At 39.7% G+C, this 25876-nt stretch overlaps 1 protein-coding gene across 2 annotated transcripts in view; it reads left to right on the top strand.

Annotated features, from left to right (window-relative positions):
* The window catches only part of LOC121150345 (contactin-associated protein-like 5), a 544128-nt gene that overhangs the window by 238604 nt on the left and 279648 nt on the right, over positions 1 to 25876 (top strand). Inside the window, exons 6-7 of one of the 2 annotated variants that reach the window (XM_040971192.1) lie at positions 1392 to 1576; positions 11806 to 11946. In XM_040971192.1, the coding sequence (XP_040827126.1) occupies positions 1392 to 1576; positions 11806 to 11946 (326 nt within the window). Of the gene's footprint in view, positions 1 to 1391; positions 1577 to 11805; positions 11950 to 25876 lie in introns of both variants that reach the window. The other variant, XM_040971191.1, reaches the window with a different exon arrangement.

The raw sequence follows: 25876 nt of genomic DNA, 5'->3' as shown, positions 1-25876 counted from the left end.
CAGTTTCCTTATTTGTAAACTAGAGATAATTTCCCATTAGAGGATTGACAGTGGAGCTTCTAACATCCCTGCATTTGTGACTCACCTTCACCATCGCTTACACTGTGCTCCCCTTCTGCAGAGCTTTCAAAGCGAGCTTTCTCTTCTCAGACTCGGCAAATGTGCACTGTGGCTAAAGGTGGACTTCATCTGTTTTAACCGTGTTCTTGTGGTCCTTAGTATTTTGTCCATTTCTTTATTCAATTGTTGAAGTTCAGGGATGATTGTCAGGGTACCAGCTGGGATACCTGTAGCCCATATCAAAGTGCCCAGGTTCAGTAACAGCTTCTGCCCCCAGTCTCCTACTAATGCAAATTGTGGGAAGCTGTAGGTTACGCCTCAGTTAATTAGGACACTGAGTTGTAAGCTTGAATCTGGCTGTTGTAGACATCTAGGGAGCGAACCAACAGATGCCATCTTTCTCACCTATTTAAGTCTCCTGCTTCTTTCTGCCTCTCAAATAAATGTACTTTTTTTTAAAGATTTATTTTTATTATTTTTTTATTGGAAAGGTGGATATACAGAGAGGAGAGACAGAGAGGAAGATCTTCCATCCGATGATTCACTCCCCAAGTGAGCGCAACAGCCGACACTATGCCAATCCGAAGCCAGGAGCCTCTTCCAGGTCTCCCACGTGGGTGCAGGGTTCCAAAGCCTTGGGCCGTCCTCGACTGCTTTCCCGGGCCACAGGCAGGGAGCTGGAAGGGAAGCGGGGCTGCCGGGATTAGAACCGGCGCCCATATGGGATCCCGGGCGTGCAAGGCGAGGACCTTTAACCACTTGCGCCACGGCGCCGGGCCCAAATAAATGTACTTTAATTTAATTCTTCAACTACTGAAAACACACATTTCATCCCAGAAAAGGAGGGTAAGCATCGGTTCAAGTAGAATATAGACCTGCTTCTCTGTGACAGTTCTTCAAAGCTCCAGCACAGGCAGAGATCAACACAAACGTTCCTTCCTTTGCCTTTGGGATAGAGAACCGTGGCATATAGTATGTAATGTTCTCCAGGCTTGAGTACCAGCTACATGAAATCTGCACAAGCACAAGCGTTTCACATTTCAGACTTTGTAGATGTTGTGATACTTTTATATGCATCTTAGGGGTACAAATCAACTCAAAAACACAAGATCCATTCATTTTTATAGACATTGCATACATATACTCAGAAGACAGTTCGATGTGGTATGTTTCATGCACCTGCGTTTTGAATACAATGCATCTCACAAGGTCAGATCATGTGCAGTGTCCCACCTGCACCATCGTATTTGTTACAGTATTTTGTTTGTGATGCTTCCAATCAAGGATGGTCATCTGGTGGCCTCAAAGCTGTCCCTGCCTTCCCCTCACAGATGACAGAAAGGCCCGGCCCAGAAGCAGTCCACCCTCAGCCACTCTGGGAAGCCTCCTCGATGACCAACACTGGCACTCAGTCCTGATTGAGAGAATGGGCAAGCAGGTGAACTTCACCGTGGACAAACACACAGAGCACTTCAGGTCCAAGGGTGTGGCAGACGCCTTGGACATTGACTATGAGGTGAGTTGAGGCTCCCTGCACGTCCCCAGGCTGCCCACTTCAGAGCAGCTAATGAATAAATAGATTGATAAGCAAACAAATGGTAAAGAGTTGAGGGAATTGGTGACACACCAAGGTCTCATCTCCCCACTGTCAGTGTTTCGTGAGAGGCAGCGTCCCGCCATCAGTGACATGAGGATATACACGGGAGGTATCAATCAAACTACATGCATATAAAAGCAACAGATCTCCATTTTGCCTCTTTTGATCTTTGCGCTGATCTGCCTGTGTCCACCCCTAATCATTCCCTCCTAGAAAAAACAACTTCAGTTAGCTAGGGTAATCAACAGGAATCTGGGATGTGCAGTACAAGCTCTTGTCATTAGCTCATCCCCATACTGATGTTTGACTTGTAGAGGCAGAGCTATTTCTTCCCTGCTCTGTTGCAAAAGAGGCTCCAAGAAAGCATACAAACTTTGTACGCTGAAATTCTGGAAACTGACAGCTTAGAGTTCCCCATCACTGTGGGTATACACAGGTTTAGAGTCTGCCCTGTTGTGCACTGACACCTGGGCTGAGGAACATTCAGCAGAGCTCACTGCAGCCCTCTGCTGGACCCAGAAAAGGACATACTGGAGCGATACAGGGGATGGGGCCACAGCCTACATAGATGGTAAAAAGCTTCCAGCTGGCTATTCTGCTATTTTTATGAATAGGTATTGTCTGGGGTGTAAGGTCATGATGGCATGCCAGAACAAGGGCTTTGATGCCTGACAGTCTGGAGTTCCAGGTGTTTAAAAAGAATTCAGGGGGAAAAAAATTGGAAAACAGGCTGTAGGACTCAAGTGATCACACAAAATTACAATTAAAGGGATTGCGTGCGTTATTAGTATTTACAAATTGTACAAGATGCATTGTCTATATCAGAAAGCAATCTGTGTATGTGTGTGTATGTGAACAGCTTGCTTTTACATATTTACAACATACTGCGTGATGTAGTGAGCAATAAAATAACAAAAAACAAAAGGATGAAGTGATAAAGAGATATCTTAGAGAACTTAGATTGTTAGATTAAGGACAGTGGACCACTAAGGAGCTGTTTTGCAGAATAATGACATGGCTAGTTCCATGTATTAGATCAGCAGCTCTAAATATCTGTTCAGGATGAGTCCAACGGATAGTGTTTGGAAACTGAACAAAATCAAAGATCGCTCGTCCCACCCAGATTTTGAGACAGGAAGTGGGAAGGTGCTCAGCAATATGGTCTATTAGAAGACTTTGGGGGACTAGGCACAACTTGGATTTGTGAGTGTATGCAAACAAAAAGGGGTTGCTGCAAGAAAAAAAAAACAGCAGAGAACATTTAAATCACTGTGGGATCACACAGTAATCCTTAAATACACACAGTTTATAGCTATTAAAAAGTCAAATAACTAAATTCAAAAGACAAAAGAGATGCAAGGATGAGGCACTGCTCTGTATTCTGGTTTGGAATTGTCTCCAATACAAATTTGAAATGAAAAGAAACGTTAATCAAATTCAACGACAGCATCATTTTGAAAAAAAAAACACAGAAAAGCATACATAAACTGGAAAGCAAATGTATAGTATACAAACTTTTGAGCAGGTCCTAAAGCATGAGGTAAGATTAGATTTCTGAGCATGGGATAAAAGAGGTTGCAGAGTACAAGCTGGTATCTTCTTGTGACACTGGGATCTCCTAAAAGAAGACATCATATGGTTTATGAGAGAGGGAAGAAGGAAAAGGTGAGAGCGAGGTGTCATGGTGAGGAATGAAACAAGACAAAGAGGCTGAAAGGAATGCACCTGTCTTTCCTGCGAATCGCTGCTGCAGCAACTGAGCCTGTCCCACATCATCTACCCCATGAGATGAGCTTTCATCCTTCCCAAGGGCGGGACTCCCAGTGCAGCGCAGAACTCCCCTGAAGGGCAGAACTCACCATGTGGCTCCACCAGCACTCAGTCGGTGTGAGTTTTAGAAGCTGAAAGAAAAATGAGCAGTTTGGATTCGTTTCACACCTGATCCATCCCAAAGTGGACTTCCAGCGCAACGATCAGACAGATATTTACAAAGGATACACTTTGAAAAAGTATCAGGAAATCAAGGGAGACGTGAGTGGGAAGTGCAATCACCAGAAAAGGGAGGCTAAATTCATCTGAATTCAGAGAAAAGGCCAGTAGGGGAGGAATGAGCTTGTCGCCAGCGAGGTAACCTAAAAGCTAAAAAGAGAAAAGCAGACAGAAAAGGAATGAGATGACAGAAAAATAAAAAGGTAGTAGATTCCGGGACTGCTTCCATTTAACACGAGAGCAGTCTTTCTCCTGGGAGTCACCCAGTTGCAGTTCACCTATGACATCAGGAAGTCCGTCAGGCACCAGTCATTATTGCCCAAGACACTGACCCTTCGCAATCTAAAACCTGATTTTGTCAACTTTTGACATCAATCCATGGAATTTGCCATAAGCAAGGAGATCAGAAAAATCAGGAAAATAACAAGCAGAAAAATAAAAATGGAGATAACTAAGTAATAATCAGATACAACTTTGCTAATGACCTGGTTTGAGTCAATAGATGTACGTGAGAGGTCTATGTATTAATCCGCCTTCTGGAATTACATATTGCAAAAGTAGAGGATGTTATCTGTTTTGAGAAATATTTTAAAGGAGATATTCCAAAACATTTAATAAAACTGGATGTAGCATTTGCAGCATATCTAGCCTCACTTCAAGCCCTTGAATTATGTCAATGAGAACAGCAAAGAACACTCCTCACATCCCAATTGGTTTGAATCCCAGCAGTGACACAAGGTGTAAGTAGCAAATGTGATAAATATGAAAAACAAGATTCACAAAGCGTATGGAAAGAACTAGAAAATAAATCCAGGTGCCGGGTTTGGCAGCTCAGAAGGCATTATGGAGAGCATGAGACGTTGGTGTCAACTTTCAGAAAACAAGTGTTTACCCCGCTGGTGTCTGAGGATGGCTGGTTCAGGAAGTTTGCTCGCTGCAGGAAACAGCTCTTCCCACCTCGCAGCTGAGGACAAGTAACCACAATGGGGTCAATGACGTGTTCCTACAGGTGGCTCAATCACCTAGCAGGACTCCTTCCATAACTCCTCGCGCTGTTCAAAGTTCTGTGCACACGGCTCCAACGATTCCTTCCAATTTTGTTTATAACCTAAAACTCACTCATTTTCTATTCTTAAAGTAACTACTAAGGACATTGCCAAGCAAACTTCTGTTTCTTGAGGGAGTGTGTGTTGTGTATGTGTTGTTGTGTCTGTTGGTGTGTGTGTTTCCTGAAGAAGCTAAGAAAGCCCTGTGTATTGCTCTCCATTCTTGGCAGGCCTTTCTGTAATGTATGTATTGTAAAATGCATGCATTCTAGTTTTTTTTTTCAAACTCCAAATCAGCTGTTACTTCCTCCGGTTATTTTAAACACATCTCTGCCTCCTCTGCCGATGGAGCACAGTCAGTCTCTTTGCTTCCATGAACCTGCTGGAAGACGGGGGTGTCTTCACAAACCCCTGTGTTTCCAGAAGAATGGCTTGCTGTGTGTGATCTGTCCTTAATTCTACCACTAAGAACATGGACTGATTTTTTGGCAAATGTTTATCAGCTAGAAAAATAAGAACAAAAGAGTTTTGATTAAGATTCACTAGAAAAGACTTCTCTGATGAGAGAGATTTCATTAGGAACATGCTGTGACAACAGCAAACTGCCAATCAATGAGAGAACTCCTGACCTAGCAGTTTGGGTTTCAAGTTCTGTCTGTCAATATACTGAAGAACTGTGCATCACTCCACATACACGATGCACCCTAAAAAAAAAAAAAAAAAAAAAAAAACTTCTTCATTCAGTATCCGGATTATCTTCTATATAATGAAGTTTGTCAGACTTGTAAGATAAAGGCAAAATCAACACTAATAACATCTTTGACCATGGAATCAGTAAAAGAAATATAACTTCTTTCTTAAAAAATAGAAATGACAGAGCCCAGTGCCATAGCTTAGTCGCCAAAATCCTGGACTTAAAAGTGCCGGGATCCAATATGGACACCAGTTTGTGTCTCTGCTGCCCCGCTTCCCCTCCAGCTCCCTCTTGTGGCCTGGGAAAGCATTCGCAAACCCTGCACCCGCATGGGAGACCTGGAAGAGACTCCCAGATCCTGGCTTTGGATCAGCTCAGCTCCAGCCGCTGTGGCTGCTTGGGCTGTGAATCAGCAGACAGATGATCTTCCGGTCTATCTCTCCTCCTCTCTGTATATCTGAGTTTTCAATAAAAATAAATAAATCTTTTAAAGTACTCCATTTTCTGAGGGTTTAAGATTTTTTTTTTTAAGATTTATTTTTATTATTGGAAAGGCAGATATACAGAGAGGAGAGACAGAGAGGAAGATCTTCCATCCGATGATTCACTCCCCAAGTGAGCGCAACGGGCCGATACTATGCCAATCCAAAGCCAGGAGCCTCTTCCGGGTCTCCCATGCGGGTGCAGGGTCCCAAAGCTCTGGGCCGTCCTCTGCTGCTTTCCCAGGCCACAGGCAGGGAGCTGGAAGGGAAGCGGGGCTGCCGGGATTAGAACCGGCGCCCATATGGGATCCTGGGCGTGGAAGGCGAGGACCTTTAACCACTTGCGCCACCGCGCCGGGCCCTAAGATTTTTTTAAGTTATATAAATTATCCACAAAAATACACAAGTTAAATGTGTGAAGAAACAACTGAGCATTCAAAATTGTAAATTTGAAATTAAAAGTTAAGATAAACACATAAAGGCCTGTAGTTGATCCTTAATTACCACATGTTGCTATCATATAAATATTAGTAAGTACAAAGAAGCCTACAAAATTTGCTCATTTATGCTTTAACTCTGGCATCTCCAGAGTGCAGGCTCCGAGGGCTGGTTGGTGGCTCTTCCGTTGGGCTGGCCAATGGTAAGCCAATGAACAGAATGCAAGGAGAAAGAGCAGCATTAGACACGTGGGAGATGAGCTATCAAATAGCAACTGAACGGAGTAGCTTTGGAATGATCAATATTCAATTTTTGCAAATAGTCATCAGAGTTTTGCAGCCCGAACTTGATGGACTGAAACACTAAGTGGTGCAGGACTTCAAATTTATTGACAGAGTGGAGACAAATGAGATTAAAATGTGAGTGCAAATGCTCAGAATAATATATCAATTACAGAATTAACAAACACAGAACAAGTTCATTATACTGGAGATTATTAAATATTTATAAGAATCAATGGTGAATTGGACATTAAAACATGTGAACTCAAACTTACCTTGTAATGAACTAAATCTATAATTGGATAAGTTAATACAGGTCCAAATTCTCCATTACATAAAAAAATAAAAGCTAAGGAAAAAGCATAAAAACCACATTCATACTCAAATACGCATGAATGTCAGTTCTCACCTTGTTCCTAAGTACAATCTGTTCATTGGTCTCTCTTTCCCATGGTGGAGGAGAATATAAACTTGGTGGTGGTGATAACAATTTAATGCCTGTTTGCAGGTTAGTGCAGCATGGTGCAGCTTTGGTGTGAGGTTGACAGTTCTTCCTTTGTGGGTAGAGTGTCAACGGGTGATTCATGTCTAGTCCTGTACTATCCCATATCGGGGGAGGTATGTTGTTCTCTTGTTCCTATAGGAAATGACATTTCCTGGTTTAATTCAGATTTAGGGGCAGGCAAAAAAAATATACCCTCTTCCACACTCTTGGCATGCATATTTATCATAGCCTAGCTGTAAAATGTGGACACCTGAACCCACTCCACATCCAGCCAGCAGCGCTTGGCACATGTTTCAGAGGTTCAACTCTCCACACCCCTTATTCTGAACCCATGAGCCCAGAGACCCTGACTCGCTGGCCTCACACTGTACCCTCAAGCCTGTCTCTCTTGCCGCCCTATCAGCCATTTGCCAGTCTGTCTCCTAGGACTGTTTTGTTCTAGGCCATATGGAATTGAAGACAGCTTTAATATAGGGACCAGGGTGATGGGAAGTTTTCCAAGGTCTGGAGATTTATCATAAATTTAAAATAACAATATTTTCATTAAATATTGATTTTTAAAATATTTTTTTATTGGAAAGGCAGATTTACAGAGAAAAAGAAATACAGAGAAAAGATCCATCTGCTGGTTCACTCCCCCAAGTGGCAATGGCCAGAACGTAGCCGATCCGAAGTCAGCTTTCTCTGGGTCTCCCACATGGGTGCAGGGTCTGGATGCTTTGGCCATTGTTTAGTGTTTTCCCAGGCCACAAGCAGGGAGCTGGATGGGAAGCAGAGTAGCTGGGACACAAACTAGCGCCCATATGGGATCCTGGATGTACACAGCAAAGAGTTAGCCACTGAGTTATCGTGCCAGGCCTAAATATCAAACTTTTCAAGCATCATTTGCTTCTATTTCTTTGAGTTGATGGCACCATGAAAAGGGATTTTGACTTGCTAGAGAAATTTCCTCTAAGACTTTGTTAATATTAAAGTTACAGCTCTCACATTTTACCAACCACTTTCATTTTTTCTTTTTTCTCTATTTACATAAACAGAACATATTTTGAGTATTTCATAAATACAGTCTTAATCCATTAATGATGATTTCCACTCTACCTCATCCTTCATTTCATTATTCTTTAAATGCTTACAATAAATTACTTCTAATCTGTTTCACAGTTATAGGTTTAAACCACTGCTAAAAAAATAATTGCATTGTTCTAAAGGAGTTTGACAAGGACTATGAAGAAACATCAAATGTCAAGATGTTAATTTCATTCATTTCAAGGATAAAACAATATAGAGTTGTATTTACACTTTTACATTTCATATGTCATTTATGCAAAAATTTCATAGATTGATACTATTCAAATTGTAAATTGCTGGAATTTAGACTGTATACTACAATGGATCAAAATTACCACATGAGAACTCACCAAAATAATTTTATAAAGTAGTTCTAAATTAATAAATGAACTTACAGTAAGCAGAGAAGAACCTCAGTTGGCTTTAACTTTTCTCAGGCACAAATCTGTGATCTAAACACATAACTTAAAAAATTCAAAGAGGTAATTCATGCACTGCTTAAAATCTGAATGAATACATTTCCAACATGAGTGGTTCAATAAGAGAATCTACTAAATTATGAGCCAGTAATATAATTTAAGTTGACTATAATTAAGCATGAAATACCTCATTTTGCTTTTATCCTGTCATATGAATTTTGGGAAAACTAATGGATTAAACCAGTTATTCATTCTTATTACAGATAATTATTTAAATAATCTATTTATGTGTTAAAAGAAAGTAGACTGACATCTCCTAAATCTGTAGTCATGATCCATGCTAGACATAATTTGAAAATAGGGTTTTTTTTCTTCCATTTTGTGGAAAACGTGTTTTAAATGCTCTATGAAATCATTTTTGCTTAAAGCTATGGCTTGATCTGGGTATGTTTTGACCAAGATAATAAAATAAGAAAAATACACAAAATCTACAAAATAGTGTTTTAAACAACAGGGAGTCTTCAAAGAATTCATGAAGAACATAACATCATACAAAAAGCCATGCAGATATCAAGTTCTTGCACCCAAATAAACTTATAAAAGCCACAAGCTTTTGAAGCATTTTCTTGTATCACATAAATTATACCTTTCAAAATACGCAGAGATTGGATTGAAAGTATACTGTTTGAACCTAAAGTACACATCAGTAGCTAAATTCTAAAAATCATCAGTCATAATAGGATAGGCAGATAATTCATATGACAAAATATTTAATGAGTGTAAATAACTCATACATTTGGTAAAACTGCAGGATACCAAAGCAAAAACAAACAAACAAACAAACAAAAACAAAAAACCTTAGATTCTCACACACCATAGTCTTGATAATAAACAATCAACTATTCCATTCTCAGTATCTTTTAAGCTATAGAATAAATATGGCTAAGGAAAACAAAGACCTCTGCAATCCAAATGGCACAACATTAATGAAGGTATTGAAGAAGACACAAGAAAATTGGAAAAATGTCCTGTGTTCATGAATTAGAAAAATCGCTTTTACTAAACTTTCCATACTACCCAAAACAATTAAAGGATTTGATACAATCCCTATTAATACATCAATTTGATTCTTTACAGAATTAGGAGAAACAACCATAAAATTCATCTGGAAGCACAAATGACATTTTTTAGTCAAGCAGAGAAAAGGTGGAGAAAATGGGATCCTTGGGCAATGTAGCATGGTCCAGATATTACGGAAAAGAGTGGATAGCTCCCTCAGATTTCAAAAAAAAAGGAAAGAAACACACACACACTCACATCACGTGCTTGAGTTACTCTTTTTCTGGGAACATATCCAAAAGAAATTACATCAGTATGTTATAGAATACTGGGGCCAACATTGTAGAATAGTGAATTAAGTCATCACCATGCCTGATATCCCATATGAGCATTGGTTCCTGTCTAGATTGCTCCACTTCCTATCCAGTTTCCTGCTAATGCACATGGGAAAGCAACTAAAGATGGGCCGTTATTTGAGCCCTGTTACCCACAAGGGAGTGTTTCAAGCTAAGCTTGAGGCTGATTTTTTACAATGGTAGTAGTAGCCTCTTTGGAATGAACCAGTGTATGGAAAAAATAATTCTCTCTCTTTTTCCTCTCCCTCTGCTTTCAAATAAGTAAGTATGTTTGAAAATGCAGATAGCTACATTTTTATGTTTATTGAAGTAATCTTCAAAATAACAATGGTATGAAATTAACACAGATATTTATCAACAGATGACTAGATAAAGAAAATATGATATGTATACACAATGGATCATTACTTAGCCGTAGGAAGATGAAAGTCTAACACAACAAAATGGAAACAGTTGGATACCATTTTATTAAGATAAACCAAACACTAAATAATAAGCACTACAAGTACTGCATGCTTTCTCACATATATAGAAGATAATATGCATTTATGCACATTATACACACACTTGTATATATTTACGGAGAGAGAGAGCAGTAAGCATGGGCAGACCTGAGTCAGCATAGTGGCTCAGCAGGCTAATCCTGCACCCTGTGGTGGGGGCATGCCATATGAACACTGGGCTGTGTTCCAGATACTCCGTTTCAGATTCAGCTCTTGGCTTATACCCTGGGAAAGCAGCAGAGGATGGCATGAATAGTTGGGCCTCTGCATGCTGGGGAAAAATCCACTTGAAAATCCAGGCTCCCTGCTTTTAATCACCTTAGTTCCAGCTCTTATAAAAGTTGGTGAGTGAACCAATGGATTGAATAAAATCTGCCTTTCAAATAAAGTAAATACAGTTACTTTATTTAAATAAAGTAAATTTAAAAAAATAAAGTAAAAAACAAAGCAAAAACAAAACAAAAAACAAGACTTGAAACTTATAAAAGACTAAACATTTAGAAGTAGCTCTTTACATGGCTAACAGATATTTGATTATGGAAATCATTCTTTTTTGAGGTTATAGAAACCATTCACAATAATCTAGGTTTGTTTTTGTAAATAGTGTTATTATTTACAGGAAGTGAAAATGGAAAACGGCATAATCTCATATAGTTTTGAGTATTTCCTCTTAGCCTGTATTTCATGCACCATAATTGAGGCTGACATATTACTTTTCAACCAATTAGAACTCATGTAATTCAATCAACATTATAGCCTTTTCCCATTTTTCCACAAGTGTTGAATAAGCAGCATAATTTATAAGTCTGTAAGATTCCGTGATACTGGTTTTTATTTACTTTCCAGATTGTATGATCCATTTGGGCTTTTCCTTGCTTTTATTTTTAATTTTATTTTTATAGATAATAACTTGTGAGCAATCTTTTGCGTTAGTTCTTTCTGTACACATTGCAGGCTTTTCTAGGATTCGGTGTGTTTTGTTTGTGTCTTTGCCTTAGTAAGGCTGCATTATCTAAGGTATTTGCAAAAATGATAAATTTAAGGGCATTGATTTTCTTTTCTCTCTTCCTCTAGATTTTGTTCTATTTGCAAAAAAAAAAAAAAAGAATATTATATTAGTCCTGTAGATTAAGCCCTTAAGAATCATGCAATTACGAATATCTTAGCACGCAATATCTTAGCGTCCTCTATAATCATTTCAGCCACTTGGCTCATGTACGTTTTAATCCACTGAATTTGTTAACTTCCCTTGCATATTCCTTTAGAGCTTATAACCAAGACTACTTTCTTATTTCCTCCCCCATACAGCTTAGTTTTGGAGGAATTCCAGTACCAGGCAAACCTGGAACGTTTTTAAGGAAAAATTTTCATGGATGTATTGAAAACCTCTACTACAACGGCGTAAACATAATTGACCTGGCTAAGAGACGGAAACATCAGATCTACACTGTGGTAAGCAAATCCACATTTTTTTCTTTATCTCAGTGCTTTCTAGCACTTCAAGGTAAATGTTGTTCCTGCTGCCTCAGTCCCTCATACTTTCATAATGTCAGCAGCCAGGCTATGAACTGGCACCCAAATGCGATCCTGGCAGATACAAGGTGAGGATTTAGCCACTAGGCTATCATGCCAGGCCCCGTATTCATAGTTTTGATAGGTTGTTTTGTCATCCTCATTCATTTCTAGTGATTACTATTTCCATTGTGATTTATTCTGTGATCCGTTGTTCATTCGGGAGTATATTATTCCATCTATGCATTAGCATATTTTCTAGAATTTCCTGAGTTGTGCATTTCCAACTTCTTTCCCTGTTACTCAGAAAAGATAAATTTGTATTATAAAGTCAGATATACAGAGACGAGGAGAGATAGAAAGGAAGTGGAGCTGCCAGGATTAGAACCGGCGACCATATGGGATCCCGGCTCATTCAAGGACCTTAGCCACTAGGCCACACCACCAGACCCATTATCATTTGTTTTCAAAGGCCGAGTCCCAGCACTGAGTGCATGTATATTTAGAATAGTCATGTCTTCCTACTAAATGAGCACTTAATCACGGGATGATGCCATTCCTTATTTTTGGTGCAGGTTTTTTTTTTTTTTTTTGGTCTTAAAGTCCATTTTTCAGATATTATCAAGGCTACTCCAGCTTGATTTTGCTTTCCATTACCATGGAATATCTCTTTGCATCCTTTAACTTTCAGTCTGCGTGTATCCTTTTCGGTGGGATGTGTTTCTTGCATGCAACAAATAAATGGCTCTGCTTTTTCATCCATTAAGTTAGTTTTATATCTTTAATTGGAGAGATTAGGTAATTTATATTCGAAGTTATTACAGATAAGTGATGACACGGCCCTACTACATTGCCATAAATAATCCTATTGTCTATGTTAAAATCCCTGTGTTTTTTTTTTGCTTTGAGGTTTTCTACCTTCCTATTCTTTTGTGACGATATTTTTTGTTTCTTCTACATGCGGCAAACCTTTCAGTACCGTTTATGAGACGGGCCCATTGGTTTTATAGTCATGGCTGTTTCTCACTTTCTCCTCAACTTCTTTGGGGAAATGCTTCATTAATCCCCTGTGTTTTATTGCTTCAGTCCCTTTTCCCCATTGTCCCAGTACATTATTACCGCTGGGTTCATCTATGGATTCTTTTTCTGATGTTATCACTCTTATTTGGATGTGTGTTTCATCCTTCTATGACCTGTTGATGCAAAGTGATGTTTTTACAATCGTAAAATTTTCATTGTTTTACTGTTCACATTCTAAATCCTTGATAAGCCCTCCTATTTTTTTTTTTTAAAGAAGAACTACTTAGTTTATTTGAAAAGCGGTGTTACAGAAAGAAGAAGAGAGAGAGAGAGAGAGAGAGAAGGTGAGAGAGAGATCTTCCATCTGCTGGTTCACTGCCAGGCATGGGCTGATCCAAAACTAGGAGCTCAACATTTCCTACGTGTTTTTCACAGCAGTGCAGGAGTGTAAAGACTTTCACGCCCTCTTCTTCTTTCCAAGGCCATCAATAGGGCGCTCTATCAGAACTCCAGCCACCAGAACTCAGCAACATGCGTTGTCATGTCCTAACTCACGTAAGCACCAGCTTGGTAATAACATGCTTTTTAAGTGTATGTCAGAAGAGGCAAAACATGAAAACCACACACCTTGCTTACTCCTTTCTCAACGTTATCTTTCGGTAAATGTTTCACATGACATCAGCTCATTGGGTTTCGGTGTATGAATACAGAAGCCCTGACATGGCCTTGGCTTAGACGCAAACCATGGATTACTTGGTACTGTGCAAAAGTGGAAAGAACAGGTTGAAACACAGCGAGCTTCTGAAAATGGCTTTCACTTCCATTGTTCATTAAGTGAGACTTGAAAAGTCTGAAATCATGCAAGTGGATATAAATAACAAAGATCTCCATGGCAACATTCATAAAAGGAACCATCACACATATTACACATCAGTTAATATCTCTAATGATGAGACCTATTCAATGCACTCACGGCAAAGATAGAGTGAAGAACAATCTGAGCTTTTCACTGTTGACAGTCTCTGCCATCTTTTCTAAGAGACCAACCAATCAAAACTTACGTAAATTTCTTTGAATATTTTTAGACTTCAATAGCGTTCATCTAGTTACATATACCATTGCTACTGTCCTCTACTCCTCAGAGTTTAATTGGTAATGTTGTGAAGAAGTACCAAGAATCCATTTCGTACTAATATACTTGGAAAATATCCCACCCCCTAAAAAAAGCTGTTTTAAATGTGCAGGTAGATAACCTTGATTTTTTACCTTCACAAATTAAAGGGAAAATTATGGTTTTTTTTTCTCCTAAATTCTCCTAAAATCTTCAAGGAATCAGTCAGTTAGAAGACCATGGTAATATCCCTAAGTTGCACAATGTGATTGAAGGCTCAGGGAGCACCAGCCCACAGTCTGTGCAGCACACGACTCACAAGTGGGCACCATCCGGCAACATCCCCATTGTGATCTGTCTCCCTTTCCTCATGGGACCTGCCCACTCCCTGGAGATGCAACAGCTGTTCCTTGGGGGATAATTCGATTTAGTCTTTACAGCTCAATTTGATTACATGATGGCCCTCTACATCTCAAAATGCAGTAAAACTAACAGCTTAAAATAGACATAAAACACCTCAGTGTTCTAACTCAAATCCTCCATCCTACACTGACATAGCGCCATGTAAGAAACAATTGGAAAGTAAATGGTCCATTAAAGTGGTTATACAGTACCTGTAATACAGATTCTTATATATGCAGAATAAGAAATAAATTGCCCCGATAGTTTCTTCAACATGATGAACTACATACTTTGCACTTTATAAGAAATTATGCCTTTTTGAGCTGCTTTGGCTGAGTGCTGAATCTCTTGTCCCGCAGGCACCAGGAGTAACCTGATGGTCTGGGATATGGCTGATATTTCATTCCTTTCACTGTAGGCCTTCATTTTTTTTCCAGTTGAAGTTAGATCATATCAGAAAGGTCTGTGTTATTTGCTTTGCCTTCCAAAAAAAAAGACAGAAAGATGATTCATGACAAAATCGAAGATATTAACAGAAGCGACTTTGGTGCTAATTGAGTTTGTCAGCTGACTTTCTTGTCTTCCTGGCAGAAAAACTGAAATCAAGGGATTGAATGGATGATGATCCATGTGAGGCACATGTGATGATCATTCCAACACTGTGGCTGAAGTTGCAAACAGTCCCTTTCTGCTCAGCCTGGGAAAACTACACGGACCCAATCCTCTCTTCCCAGCAACATGGACAGTTTCATGTTGCGAGGAACTATCTGAGTCCCCAACCCCTATCCAACAATCACCCTGCCTCGGGACCCTGGCCTAGTGGTCAGACATTGATCTCCTTAGGTATAAAATACAGACAACTTTAGTGCCTTCTTCAAAGTATTATTATAAGCATAAATCTAAATGTAATGTGCTTAGCACAGCGTGCCGTATACAGAAGCACCCACTACCCTGGAGCCATGACTAAACTTAGCATCCATCTACTGACTCAACTGAAGCTGATGGACAAGTCGACACCCACTTGCCATTTTAGATAATTAATGAAGTCATACACATTTTCCAATAATAAGAGTAGACTGACAGTAGCTCACTTGTTTTTGCCGAATCTGGATTTTAGCTTATTCCCAAACTGCAAGTCGTCAAGTGGACTTGAAGTAAATGTATTACCAACAGACAAGTTCTTATTCATTCGAACAATTTAATGGCGATCTCTACAATCTAGTGCATAGTCAATTAAGTGGCAAACTCTTTTATATAGAAACATGAATCTTCCACAATCATACATGGCACAACTTAACACTTGAGTCATTGTCCTCAAAAATCAAACAACCTCACCCCTCAAAATAGCAGAATTTCAGATGTTCTTCTGTGCTCGCAGTCAATGGCTACCACCTCAAGAGGCAGAAAGCCTCAGATGCTCCCTGCTCTCATCAGCGACACACTAGTACCAGGTCATGAGTTCAAGGCTGATGCGCTTGTCTTGGCTCTCCAATCACAGCCTTTCATGCTCTCCTGGTCAAGGTTCTCATAGCCACCCCCCACTTTCTGTTGGCTTCATCCACTTCAGGTCTCACTGATTCCTGTTTTTAAGGTTCCTACCGCATCTGCCAATCAGTTACTGCACCTTGTTGGCAAGAATCTGGAAAATTACAAGGCTGCCAAATGCAAGAACAACATCACAAAAGCATAAACACCAAGCTGGGCTTCTAAGAAAGGACATTTCTCACCCAATTCCTGGGTGACTGACACCCAGTCCAAGAGGGCGAATTGTACACACAGGAGCCAAAGTTGAGGACACAGCAATCAATAGGCTCCATTCTTGTGCATGTCTTTACAAGAGTTACTGCTACCATTTTGAGTATTTTCTACCTTTACAAAGGAAATGATCTGTCTCACTCCTAATTTGGAATGTGTGGCAGTCCGAAAGTCTATGGGAGTGGCATTGTGACTACCACTTACAAATGCTGGCATCTTGAGTCAAGTGTCAGTTCAAGTCTTAGTCATTCCACTTCTAATCCACCTCCCTGCTAATATGTCTGGGAGAGCAATGGGAAATGTCCAGAGTATTTAAGCTCCTGTACCCTCATGGGAGACCAAAGTGGATTTCCAGGATTCTGACCTTATCCTGACACAGCTCTAGCTGCTGTGGCAACTAAGCTCAAGTTATAAGTTTATAAAAGCTAGGGAAGAGGAGGACGGGAGGACATCTTCCAACAGTCTCCCCCATCCACCAGAGACACTGTAATTGACCAGGTCTGTTCCCCCAGACCTCCAGTCATGTCAGTGATCTCATTCCACACACAGGTGATGGGCAGGTAAGCTGTGAGCCATGCCCAACAGAGAGCAGGCAGAACCCTACATATATGTAAGAAAGTGCTATTGATGATGGGTATGATCCATGAAGACAACAAGATTAAATCCCAGCAGTACCAACAACCCCTCCCTGCTCTAGTTTCTTCAACATAATGGAGACTATAATGGCTACGCTACTTGTAGCAGCTTATATTCATTGAGTCACTGGTAGCTAATAATACCATACAGTTATTTTATTACCCCATTTTGTTCAGCAGATCTCATTGTGTGTTCCCCATGAAGACCATAGTCCCATGAACAATCACTAGCCTGTTCTATAATGATCTGTAGCAAGTACAATATTAACGATTATAGACAATCACCAGTTATGTCTTATGGGACATCTACCTTTTTAGGAATATAATGAAAATTATGGTGCTATTTCATTTTGCATAACATTTTTGATGGTTCATCCATACCCTTGAAGTCTGCTTATGGACCCCAAGCCAAGAACTCTAGGTTAAATTTTACAGGTGATTAAATTATTGCATTTTAGAGAAAGTTATACATTCTCTGTTTTTATAAATCCCTACTATTTTTTATATAAATTCTCTGTTGAATAGCAAGGTCCTGACACTGTATATTCCCATGCGGAACAGTTAGGGCTGATTTCTGAGAAGTCATCATGGTGCGACACGGTGGTCTGGGGAAGCAGTTAGAATGCCAGTTGGGATGCCAACATCCGGTATCAGAGTGCCTAGGATTCAGTTCCAGTGCTGGTGCCAGTGAGGAGAGCTAAGACAGAACACAGGAACGCACAGCTCTGGGCTTCTCCAATATCAGTAAAGGGCGTAAGAACCTGGCAATGTCATCCAACCTTCACTTTTGTGGTAACCCTCTAATGCCCCCTACTGACAGAGTCTGATTGCCACTGAAAGGAGAAATGATGACAAGGTCCAACCCCATTTGGCAGCCCAAACTCAGACACAGGAAGAGGCAAAGCTACTAACATGTTTCTTCCTTTAAATGACTGTTTGAAACTGCAGATGCAGGGCATTTGGACGACAGAGTTGAAAAGACAAGGAGAGGTCTCCACTCATCTACGACTTTGGGTTTAGCTTGGGTGTAACCTTTGACAATTCTGAACTGCCACACAAATATGTGACATAAAGAACTGCAAATATTGATCCAGATCCTTTGATTGGTAAAAAATCAATTTTTTAAAACAAATATTATTATGCATTCGCTCAATAAAACACAGACTGTAAGCTATACTTATGTGCAGACCTACTCAATATGTGATATGAAAGACTGATTTGCCTCTGAAAACACCCTATAAGTGAGCTTGTGCTTAAATGACCAGAACAATTGACCTCTTCCACATATGACTTCTCTTATTCATTATTATTCCTGTTATTATAAAGACTTCCACATATTTTATCCCGGTTTTTGTTATACAGCTCACAATCATATTTAAACTATCTTACTTCACTGCCAATTCCTCTTATATTTTCTCTAACACTTTACTTCAGCTCATGGCTCCACTGGTAATTCAGCCACTGAAGTGATCCACACTGCCTCACAGTGGCCAGTGGTTACTTCATCTTCATTCCTGTTCATACATTGCCTTGCGTCAACAAGAACGCAGGGACTTCGAAGGATGTTTGTTTTGTCTCAAGGATATCCGGTAGCTAGAAAAGCATCTTATCTATGATAATACTAGCAATCATAATAAAATAGTAATTTCCAAATGAAGAATAAAAAATGACTGTGATATAAGAATGTACCTCTGAGGTGGAGAACAAGGATGCAAAGACATGCTTTGTCTCCACAAGACCCATGTGCATCTCCGTCTGCATCTTTGGGCATCTTTGGGCAGGGGGCATGATCGCTCCACTGTCTACTTCAGTCTCATGTGCTACACACTGGATATCAGTGAGCATGATTCACATGGAAGAATCTCCTTCAAGCCCCACCCATTGCACCATTCAGCATCAGCTTCCTAGGGTGAGTGGTAAATGAACAGCCCTAGAGGATGATTCTAGTTGTCCAGGCAGGTGATGGTGAGTGCTGCATTCTATGGGTATGGCACATTCAATGGCACTTCTGCGGAAAATCTAATTAAAATGTAAGCATAGAGGCAGGTGGTTGGGGTAGTGGTTCGGATGTCAGCTGAGGCATCCACATCCCATGCAGAAGTGCCTGGATTCAGGTACATGCTGCATTTGAATTTCAGGTGGCTGGTACTGTGTACACCTTGTAATTCGTCAGGCTCAAATAGTTGGGTCATTGACACCTACATGGGAGATCTGGATTGCGTTCCTGGCCCTCGACCCAACTAAAGTTCCATTGTAGGAATTTGCTTCTTGACTAAAAGAAAAAAAAAAGATATTTTAGTGCAAAAAGATTTATAGTCTATACAGAGAATATACAAAATTCATGTTCATGTAAAATGCATTTTATGAAAAGTAGGTATAGCTTTCAATTTTTCATGGCAAAATATACAATTTTTCATCCATGTTTTTCACAAACTTTTAAGTGCTTTATATCTCACCAATATGTTTATCCATAGGCTTTCAGTCAATTGCAAAGCAAATGTAGTATACCAGGCTTTTAGCTCTGATGGCTGGGCAAGAAACAGCCATTTTATGTTTATGTGATTGTTTCACCCACAAAATCAAGTATTTACTCCAAAATTTGGCAATCGATGGATTGTGTGCACAATTTCCAGTTCATGAGTCAGCTTTCCCTGGGGCCTTCGTGCCTGTGAGGAGGAAGGCAGGGCTGTGTTCCTCAGGAGATCTGACAGTATGAGGGTGCACCTGCTCAGCAAGATACAGGGGTACCAGTGCAAATGAGAGCCAGAAAGTAACTAGAAAATACAACTTTATTCCCGTGATTTATGAGAAATTAGTGTTTTCAGGGTACAGGAGATTTGGAAAACATGGAGAATAAGAACGGAAAAGTATCTCCTGGGTTGTTACAGAAAAGTCTCCCTTTAGCACTATACAGGTAAGGATTCCACAGATCTCTTCTTAAAAAGGCTATTGTTGGAGTGATTCTTTTTTTTCCCCCCTTCCTATCTTTATGCACTATAGTGGAAATAATTTATTAAACATGTAGTATATTTGACATAGTCTGCCTACTGACTCCATTTTATATTTAATCTTGGTAATGACCTTGTGATATGAATAACTGATTTCATTTTGCAATAGACAAAAATAAGATTCACCAATAAGTTTTGATCAATATCATATACACACACACACACACACACACACACACACACACACACACTTTATTTTAGTCAGAAGCAGAGAAAGAGAGATAGAATGAGAGACAGAGATAAGCTAGGAGTGCTCCCAATTGCTGATTTACTTCCTAAATACCTATAATAGATAGAATTAGGCCAAGTGAGAGCCTGGCACTTGAGACTCTACCCGAGTGGAGCCATTACCATGGTCTTTAAGGATGCATATCGGCAGGAAGTTGCAAATGGGAACAGAGCTAACATGTGAATCCATGCACTCTGATATGAGGTATAGATGCCCCAAGCAATAGTTTTACTACTTTTCTACCACTGGGCTCAACAAAATTCAATTAAGTTATATATATATATATACATCCTGGCATCTCTTCCTGATCTTTCTGATGTCAAATCTGTACTTACTGGCTGTAAAACAATTTTTATCCTCTTCTAATCCTTGACTTTCTACATTCTAATAAACATGAAACTGACTTGTGAAGTATCAATCAATAAAAGTGGAATAGTAAATATGTATCTTTGTTTCATCTCATGCTATGATGACTATACTTAGAGCAATCTAGAGGGCCTGCGTGCTTATGAAGGAGGCTCCCTGTGCAGCACAGTTGCCCACACACAGATGCCGAAATTCTTCTCACCTACTTTGTTTCTCATGAAGAGACTCTAGCTGCCAGGAAGCAGAGTTGGAAGCTGACACTCAGTGTCTCTGTTCACCAGCCTTGTCTACTGTCTCACTGAGATGAGTGAGACCCTGTTAGAAAGAATGTATGTGAGTCAACAGAGGTGGATCACTAGGCACCTAGAGAATGAACTGTACCCATTGGATAATCAATGTGTTTCCTCTGGATTCTCTTTAAGTAACAAGTTTCATAGGTAGTCTCTGAAACGTCATATCAAAAATGTGAGCTCCTGATAACGTGGTTCAATCAACATTGATTTGTTTTTCTCCAAGTTGTAAAGGTTGAATTTTCAAGATGGAGGTATGACTACTCCTTAGAATATTTTCTCCTTCCGTCTTCACCAAGTCTTCACCGAACTTATTGCTGCCTGATTCCTATTCTTTTAAGACCACTCTTCATATTGGATTTGCTTTCATCTTAATGGCTCAATTTTAGCTTAACTCTTTCAAGGTCTTACCATTACATATGGTCACAAACTAAAGAGTTAGGGTCTAGAGCTTCAACATTTGGATTTTTGTGGGGACACAATTTAACTCAGAACAATTATTCAGGAAGTGAAGAACACTTTAACTGCTGTGTCAGTACCTCCAAGAATACCCTCCCCAACCCTTCTCAAAATGTAAATATGTGACTATCAGCCACATGAAGCAGCTGCTAACCTTGATTCTTCTATCTTTTCTTTAGTTATGTTCTTTACAATGAGGCATCATCAGGCTTCCAAAAGTTGAGATGGTATCCCAGGCTGCAGCAAAAGTGAATCCAAAAAGTGGCTTTCCTCTTGGCTATACTAGCCCTGTATAAGGAACCTTCTAGGATGGTCCATCCAATACCTTCTGCCATGATAGAAACCATGGAACTGACTGTTACTTGGTTATTTGCTGAACCACTCCCCAGATGCTCATAATAGCTAACGCTGAGCCAGGTTCAAGCCATATAGATAGATATATCTCTCCTATATAGACAGCAGGAACCCAAGTCCCAACTACTTGAGCCGTATCCTGCTGAATCTATTGAAGAGTCTACGCTATGCCTATTATCATTCTTGTTCCTCATGTCAAATGTTGGCTTACCTTGGGTGCTTGAATTTATATTGGGGCTGTAGAGTCCGTATAATCAGTTGATCTGTTTATCTGTGCTGTGGTTTTTATTGTGTACTTTGAAAACAGAAAGTGTGATGCTTCCAGGTTTGCTATTTCTGAAGGTTGACTGATATTTGGTCTCTTGCAATTGCATTTGAATTTTAAGGTTTTTATTTTCTCTACTTGGTAACTTGATAAGAATCACATTGAATATCTAGATTTGGTCATGTTTACCAACATTAATTCTCATCACAGGGTATATATCCACTTACAGGTGTCTCTCCCATTTATTTATTTGATATCTTGTGATTTTCCAGTTAAGGATTTTTCATTCATTCATGAGTATTTTATCTTTTTTGGTGGTGCTATAGGTGATATTGTTTGTTTTTTTTTTCAGTTTGCATTAATGTATGGAATTACAAATGATTTTTTTGTATTTTCCGTATTTTGTATTTTTTGTATTTTGTATTTTTTGTATTTTGAATGTGGTTTTTCTATCCTGAAATCTAGAGAGTATTAATCATGTACTAACTCTAGCATCTTTTTTTTTCTTTTCTTGGTGGAGTCGTAGATGTTTCTCCATATAAGACGATTTCTCTTGGAAACAGGTGTTTTCTCTTTTTCCTTTCCGATTTAAGTATCTTTGATTTCTTTCTTCTTACTAATTGTGCTAGGACTTGCATTACAATGTCAAATAGAAATAATGAGAGGAGAACCCTTGGTCTTGTGTCTTGTCTTAGGTGAAAAACATTTACATTTTCCTGACTATTATTTTAAATATGTGTTGCTGATGGATGAGGTTTACTATGTTGAGAGATAACGTTTCTATACTTAATCTTTTCAGAGTTTTTTGAATTAAAAAGGGCCTTGAATTTTGAAATATCCTCTCATTAACTATAGAGATGAATATACAATTTTTAACCATTCTTTAAGCATCCCAGTTGCACATTTAGTCATATTTATTGCAAAAAAAAAAGGAAAAAATGTGAAGATATATTTGTGAGGATTGAAAGTTTTTCCCCATTCCACAAATGCTGTTAATGCAACTGAGAAGTTGGCCTTTACAATTGGTATGAAGCTGGAAATTTACTTTCTTTCCAGGTCAATTGGTACTACTTGTCATTTTCAAATATTAGCTACTTTTTTACTCTTTGCCATAGAACCTGGAAACCTGTATTCTATCTTCAAAACTACTAACATATAATACTTATTAAAAAGCATTTGGCCTTCTCATGTTCCACATACCTAAGAGCAGAAAGTTATTTTGTTTGTGGTCCAAGGTGTGCAGTTTGCAGAGACACACCCTCCACAGCAGCCCTCAATGCCACCACGTGCGCCAAGCCTTACTAAAACACTGATGTGGTACTGTTGTCTTCCTGAGCAGATGCTTTGTAGGTAAGTGCAGTAAAATGGAAAAGCGATGATAAAGTTGTGGGGAAAGTGAAATCAATTAAACAAAACAAAACAACAGACACAATAGTGGCCATTTGGCTTTAGACAAATCAACTTTTATTCCCACCTTGATTTACCTGTCTTATTTCTTTGTCTTGCCAATCTGCACAACTTCTGTTGTAATAATTACCAACCATGAATGATTTTATATGTATATTATAATATAGAAATAATCTCTATGTTTTTATTATAAACACTGCTGTAGTGATGGCAAAACAGTATGCCATATATATTTTCTGCAATTTAGTTAATATGCCCATAACCTCAGACTCAAATTTATTTGCTTAGCAAAATTCTCATAATTTTAGATTCACTTTTCTATTATCATAAGTACACATGGCATAACTCTGTTTAACATTCAACTTCTGAGAATATCAATTCCGTAAGTTCCCAAAGATGATTGCTATCTTAGCAATTAATATTATTGAACAATCAATACTCTGTGCTTCCAGATTGATTTTCCAAGTGGCTTAACACAACAAATAGTCATAGACATTAAACAGTGCCCGAGATAGAGGTGCAAAGTGATCTTCCAGTTTAAAATGAAAAGACTTTCAGTTTAATCAGATGTCTGGTGGTCAATCCCTCCCACTCACCAACTCCCAACTCTGCCCTCTGAGTTTTTCCTGTAAGTGAAAAGCAGCAGCAGCTGCAAAAGCCAGAAACCTGGATGAGGGCGTACGTCTGCAATGCAGGAGGAATAAGCCCAAACACAGAGACAACATCAGTCAAGGAGCCCAAACTGATTCCAAAGCCCAAAGCTGAAGTGAGCAGCTGACTGCTTTCAGAGAGCAAAAATACAGCAAATTCTAGATAGATTCTCTCCTGGTAAAGGCTGGGCGTTGGGTCCAGCAGTTTCCTGTTTCTGGAAGCTTGTCGGGCAGCTACTGCAATGCCAAAGGAGAGGGCCACTGGGGAGATTATCTCCTGGCCTGCCAGCACACTTTGCCTTCCAACCTAATGAAGCCTTTCTCCTGGATGTCCCTCCAATGAACCCCCGGGGAGTACAAGTGCTCTGCATGAAAGCTTGACTTGGCAGACACAGCATGCTTCCTCTGCATATTGATGCCAGGTGTCTTGTTTTTTTAACTTCTCCAAATGCAGCCTGGCCTTCTTCCAAGTGCTTGTCTCCTCCCCCTCCACGCAAATCCTTTTGCCAACTCCACCCCTTCCTATTAACACGGAAAGTCCTACCAAAAGGTCCTTCACACCAGCCTTGATGCAGTGCTCCAGTTCACACTCTCCCGGCAGTGGACTCTATCATGTGACTCCTGTCTCATGCCTCTGCCAGCTCCTTGTCAGAAGAATCTCAGCCGCTTCCTGCTAAGTTGTGCCCTGGCTGTGGAACTAAGCCTGGCAAGGGGAAGGAGCCTATCTCCTCTCTCCCTCTCGCTCTCTCTCTCTCACACACACACACACACAGCCTTGGACCTCTCACTGGCCCTGAGTTTATGAACTAAGAAGAAAGCTTCCAGACATACAGGGAAGTGTTGACCGATAACCCTGGCAGTTTTCAGAAAAAATCAACTGAGAAATCATTCTATATATTTGGAAAAAATCAAGAACTCAAGGCTTTCCCCGCAGATTAGATTAATTTGAGATATTCCCCTGGCCTGCCAATGCTTCGTTTGGCTCTGTTTAGTGCCTTATGATGGAAGCTCAGCCTTGCACTCGTGTCTGTATTGTACTCACTGGGATGTTGTGATGTTTGAACGATGATTAAGAACAAAACAACACACACACAATGGAAATTGGAAGTGGCACATATGAAAAACTCCCAAAGCCGTCAGTGTAAGCAGAACTCCAAGCTGGTTCTACCATATTCCCAGTCATATGAAAATAGGATTTTTGATGTAGTAAGACGGCCACACTAATTCCTCATTTTTTCTTAATACCAAAACTTTTTTTAGTACCAGAATTTCACTGTGACTGAGTTTAAGGTGCCCCATAGGTGACTGTTCGGCTCCTTTTCCTTGATGACCAATGCCATCCTTCCTCTGACTCAGCCTCCAGCATTAGACTCAAGTCTTGGATAAAGATCCAGTCGCAGCGTCCTATTATATAACTTCAAACAGATTTTTCTAACAGAACAAGAATGTTTCACAAAGCCTGTTTTATCCTTCCCAAGTGACTTGAGCTCAAATCTGGGTCACTGCCAAGCTGTTGAGCTGTGAAAAGGTATGGAAAGAACTCCCAGGAGAAGAGTAAGGGAGTGGTGGCAACAGCTTGCTTAAGATGGAGCTGCTGCCCAGCCTCTTCCGACCTTGCAGATGCCTCATGTGGATTTGATTTGCAAATTCTTTATGTTCAGATGATCATTTTAAGTAGAGCAGACAGTAACTTTGTGGAGTTGTCCAGAAAATCGCCAAATGGCTTGCACCAGGAACAGAAGGAAATAATAGGTGCCCTTGGGTAATAATAGGTTTAAATTAACTTGTAAATAAAAAGTAACTAGCCTAAGTGTGAATGAAACAAAGTGCCAGCAAGGAAGGGTGGTTTATCACCAACAGTCATCTTTGCAATTCACTGTCACCATAACCTACAATCTGAGGCAACATCAGGTTAG

This window comes from Ochotona curzoniae, unplaced genomic scaffold, assembly GCF_017591425.1.
Source record: "Ochotona curzoniae isolate NIBS_2020 unplaced genomic scaffold, NIBS_Ocur_1.0 scaffold_4953, whole genome shotgun sequence".
NCBI lineage: Eukaryota > Metazoa > Chordata > Mammalia > Lagomorpha > Ochotonidae > Ochotona > Ochotona curzoniae.
This window is presented reverse-complemented; position numbering and strand designations above follow the sequence as displayed.